This window comes from Nannobrachium achirus (assembly GCF_963921795.1).
Source record: "Nannobrachium achirus genome assembly, chromosome: 17".
NCBI classification, from domain to species: domain Eukaryota; kingdom Metazoa; phylum Chordata; class Actinopteri; order Myctophiformes; family Myctophidae; genus Nannobrachium; species Nannobrachium achirus.
The window spans coordinates 46,099,659-46,104,722 of NC_137824.1; the positions used below are offsets into that span (position 1 = coordinate 46,099,659).

At 45.6% G+C, this 5,064-nt stretch overlaps 1 protein-coding gene across 1 annotated transcript; it reads left to right on the plus strand.

Moving 5' to 3' along the window:
• Positions 1-691: 691 nt before the first annotated feature.
• LOC308302516 (optic atrophy 3 protein homolog) lies at positions 692-1,132 on the plus strand (the record flags this gene model as incomplete). Its single annotated transcript, XM_080746772.1, has 1 exon — positions 692-1,132. The coding sequence occupies one exon, from the start codon at positions 692-694 to the stop codon at positions 1,130-1,132; it is 441 nt and encodes a 146-aa protein (XP_080602898.1).
• Between the last annotated feature and the right edge of the window lie 3,932 nt (positions 1,133-5,064).

Genomic DNA, 5,064 nt, shown 5'->3' on the forward strand with positions numbered 1-5,064 from the left:
AGCACGGATCTCCATGTATGGAGATAACTGACATCACGGACAGAACGGCCCATACAAGGAGATATGCAGGTGTGTTGTGTTTGATACCATGCGAAGTGAGACATGCGATTTTTGCAATAATTAATAGCTGCAGTGTTTTGAGACATTTTAGCCTGTTAATATGTTTTTTACTATGAACTTTGAACTTGATGATATGTCTTTGCAAGTCCTTGAGTGGCTTCTAAAGGCCACTCTGGTGCTGTTGTTTTCCACAATGCTGTTAAAGAATAGTTATTGTTACTGCTACGCAATAAATAAATAAATATATTATTATATATCACCCTCCCATATGATCGGTTATCGGATAATCTGGCTTCCGGTGATTGACACATCGCCGTTAGCAATGGGCAAATTGCATGGTCGTAAAATGCGCAATCCATGGTTGTAGGCATGGATGGCAACTGTTAGTATTGTGTGTGATGTCAGCTCTTTTCTGCCCTACATAAGGTGTTGTATGCCATTAGAGGTGTCCTTTCTTCCGGGCATGACGTAAGACACATCCACCTCCAGAAAAAGACAAAGAGGTGATAAGATCAGGGTAACAACTTACTTGAGGGTACAAATTAATTAAAGTGTTGTGACGTCATCAGCCGTCACGTGAGTGTTGGCCCCCTTCATTGATTCACAGACAGTGCGTAGTGTTCCCACTACAATGGTGGTCGGTGGCGCCTTCCCCATCACTAAGCTGCTCTACCTGGGCTTGCAACAGATGAGCAAGGTGGTGGTCAACAAGATGCAGGCCGGAGCCAAACACAGTAACTTCTTCAAGACGTATATCTCTCTCCCTCCCGCGCATGCTTACCACTGGATGGAGACACGGCTCATGGGTTCTCAGGGCGCTGCCGTCAAGCCGCTGAATGAGGAGGAAGCGGCCAAGCTCGGGGCAGAGCTGCTGGGAGAGGTCATCGTCTACCTTGTGGGAGGAGGCTGCGTTGTGCTGCAGTGCTGCAGACTGGCCGCCAAATCGCGCCACAAGGAGAAGGAGGAGCTAAACCAGAGGTTAGGCGAGCTGGTTACAACCACAGAGGTCACCAGCCTACTAGATGCTCAACTCAGAGAGGTTAACAAGCTATTGCAGTCCAGTCTTGTCTAAGTGGTGTGATGGGACGTATACATCCAGGAATCTCTGCATGCGCGTGTATGTCCCTTTTATGCCTATTTATGGAGATCCCTGAACAGACCGGAATGTCCTACCCGTGTAGGTGGAGAGCTCGTGTTTTTTTTACCCTTGAGTGCGCAGATAATCTCCACCGGACTGATACCGGTATGTGTCAAATAGGGATGCACGATTAAACGGCAGTGCCAACTGCAACTGATGAATGAATAATTCAGCTGTAAGCCTCCCCCACACTTGGGGGAAGGAGGGTAGCGTTTTGGTAAGGTGTTTGGAAGAGAGAGAGAGAGAGAGAGAGAGAGAGAGAGAGAGAGAGAGAGAGAGCGGGAGAGGAAGCAAAAGAACGATCAGCATAGTTATTAGCTCTTGTCAGCTTGTCTAACATTTATCATGGTTAATTGGGTGTGTGACGTGCTACGGCACAACATCCTGTGTTGATATGGAGAGGCAAGTCAAGTGGACGGCTGTAAATGAACACTGGCGCTCTGACCCACAAAAATATCTCTGCGATGCAATTCTCATTCTTTTTAGACCCTTGTGGCGCTGCCTCCAAGTAACTCTGTTTACTTCCTCCCTTATGCAATGTGTGTATTGTACTGTCTGGGGAAAAAACAGAAAAGAAAAAAAAAATGACATGGTCCCACAGAAATAAACTATTATTCTTGAGTGTGAATCATCCTGTAACCACAAGTCAGTGCCTGAACATTTAGGTCATAACTTCTTTGGTTATAAGACTGCTTATGATGCTTTGGTGGGACTCTTTTGTATGACGCAACACCGACTCAATTGGGACCACAAAAGAAAGTAGAACGTTCTCCCTGCGTGCCTGTTTTTCTTTAGTGTCTGTGGTCTAATACGATTCAGAAAAGTTCATTGTTTGCCTCGCAAATGTCTTCAAAAGTGAACGCCAACTCTGCTTGCCTGCCAGCCTGGCACACCCTCCAGCTCTGCCACTGTTTCATCGCAGACTGCATCACAATTATCTTCCTCATCGCGCTCAAATCCCTGGACAGTGCTTTTTATACCTCAAACAACCCTTTGTGGTTTTGTAATCGCATAAATGACAGCAACCCTCTGGAACCCATATATCATCTCATCCTTTCTTACTTGTGTCTTTCTGTTCTCTGCTAACTCTGTACTCTGTACTAATGATAGAATGAAAAAAAAGTTTTTCAGATTCCTTTCACCCATGAGCTTCTAGCTCTGCCTCCCTCTGGTCTAGTGTTGTGTCTAGTGTTAATGTGGGCACAGGTCTGCCAGTTTGTGCCGGGGTGGTCTTCAGAGACCTACTTCAAACTGTGCCCTGTTGAGATACCTGCGGGATCTTCTCCTCAGTGAAGCTGACATGCTGCCTCTCCTCTCAGGCCCCCGGCTGGCTCTCTGAGGATGAGAGAGGAGAAAGGAGATGCAACATTGCGTGGATCCTGACTAAAGCAGCTGCCAGCCTCCCTGCTGAGATACGCTGATAAGACCAAGGAGCAGGCTGACAGCGCTCTTTCAAACAGGGGGAAAAGGGTTGTGTAAAAGAAAGACATGGCGTTTTTAAAGGTCTCAGTTATAGAACCTAAGCTTCGTCGGTACACTGTACAAACAAACAAACCACATCCAAATGACAATTATAATTCATTCTTTGTTGAATTTACTACAAAGGACCTCAATGGAAACAAGCCATAGGCTTTCTTGGGTTTAAAATCCTCTTAGCAGACCTTGTATTGAACTTTTATTAGCAAACTGCTAATAAAGTATTCAATCAATCAATCAATCACAACACTCAAGGTACTGTCTGTCAGTTAACAGGAATTTGCCTAGGGAAAAAACAAACAAACATTTGACTTGAGGTATCAGATGGGCATGTGTGGTACTGGGTATACTGGACATTATGATGCGTATAACCTCCATGCGGAAATAACAAACTTAATTTCGGATAACTGTTAATAGTTGTTTCACTCTATCTGCATTGTGTCAATGAAGTAACCCCCATGCACCCATGTAGTACTTCAAAATGACTATTGTGACTGTCAGGCAGAAACCTTGTATCTCCATAATTTCTTCTTTCAAAACGGGGATGCCAGGATGAAAGTGAATTAAGTCTGTCTGTAGGTTTTATAAACATTTAACCAATGACAGATATTAACAAGAGCCAGTGTTGGACGCACAAGCTTTCCACCCTACAGCAACAGAGGGGAATGGAGCTCTGGGTACATTTAGATGATAATGTGAGTACAGTGGATACTATCCAGTCTATTGCGTAGGCAGGGATACTTGACCTCTGCATGGTATATTGTTTAGGATGTCCAGTGACTTTCCCTGTCCCCTTCCATAATGAATACAAACTGCAGCGGAAAATTGAATAAAACGGAAACAACACTAAACGAAAATCCAATAAGCAGAAATAAATGGGGCTTTTCTACGAGGTCAGGCAAGTGTATCTAATCCCTTAATTAGACAGAATGTCCACATAGTTTTCTTTCTGTGTCGTCCATAAAGATGTAGGACGCCTTCGATGGCTGGACTCTTTGAGTGTGTGTGGTGCTGCTTTTGTGCTCTTGGGGCAGATTGATAAAGTGAGATTGACAGAGATGCTTCAGATTAGACAGATTGAGGCCTCCTTCGTCAGACGGGAAACAGTGGAAATGGAAAACGTCTACCTGCAGCTAGACGCGTAATTAAAAAAAGAAAGAAGTGGTAGACAAATCCGGCGGGAAATGTCCTTGGCACCCACTGTGATTATGGAGGGAATGAAGGTGATGTTTGCAGAGCTTCTCAGGGTTTTCCACGAAAAGGCCACGGCCTCACTCAACTGTTACACGATGTTCTCTCTGAGTTGTTACTCTGTGCACAACTGCTGCAACACCACCACTGCCGAAACCATCCTGAATACACTGACTGCACAGTAGTCAGTAGATTAATCTGTCGCAGACACAAAAGTGTGGTTGCAACAACGTTCACACTTGGTTGTTGCTGTTCACTTTTTACATCCAATATTCACATTATGCGCACAACATGGACACTAATGACATGCCAGCTATAACCTCACCTCGGGACATTATCTGGCACCGCCTGTCTGGCGCAAGAGGAATTGCGTCAATAAAATGGCATCTCCTCGTGGACGAGTAAGACTTTTGATAATAAAAGGACGTAACGACATCAAGCCATGAGGGGGCTCGACAACAGCAGTGAAAGGAGTTAATGCCGGAGATGCGCGGAGGTCATTTGTAACATGTGCCTCTTCCAACCTGGTTGTGTGACAAGAGGAGGCGGCGAGAAAGGAACATATTGGAACAATAACTACACAAACACGGCTGATGTCTCCCTCAGTGCCTCGCTCCAAACATAATTCTCTTACCTTCTTGTCTCTATGGCAACCGTTGGCTTTCGAGGAGCCCACCCTCCACATCACCACCACCACCTCCACCACCACACTACCACCCTTCGCAACACACACACACACACACACACACACACACACACTCTCTCTCTCACACACACCCCGCCCATCACCACGTTCAAACCCTTATTGAATTTCCATCTGGCACTGACACAGCTGCTTTTCACAGTTAGGGGGAAAAGAGTAAATTGGTGTTGTTCTTAAGCTTTGGATAGGAAGAAAAGGGAAAAAATAAGTCCCTTTTTTTTCAGAGCAGGCACCTGATACATTTAAAGACTATTGTGTAAAGCACTTGACAGCTGCCTCCTCTGGAGTCTTGCCTCTACGCTTGCATGCCGTATACTGCTGTTTCAGGGGAATCCATCGACGAGAGAGGATATGTGTGTTGTAACGAACCCTTTCCTGACAGGCCGCCGCTGTATCTTCTGCCTCTCAAGCCTGCGCACAAATAACTGGAAGACGTAGGGGGGCTATATTTGTGTAGCTGGATGGCGTTGCGTTGCGTGGAGTCCCAAATGGCAGC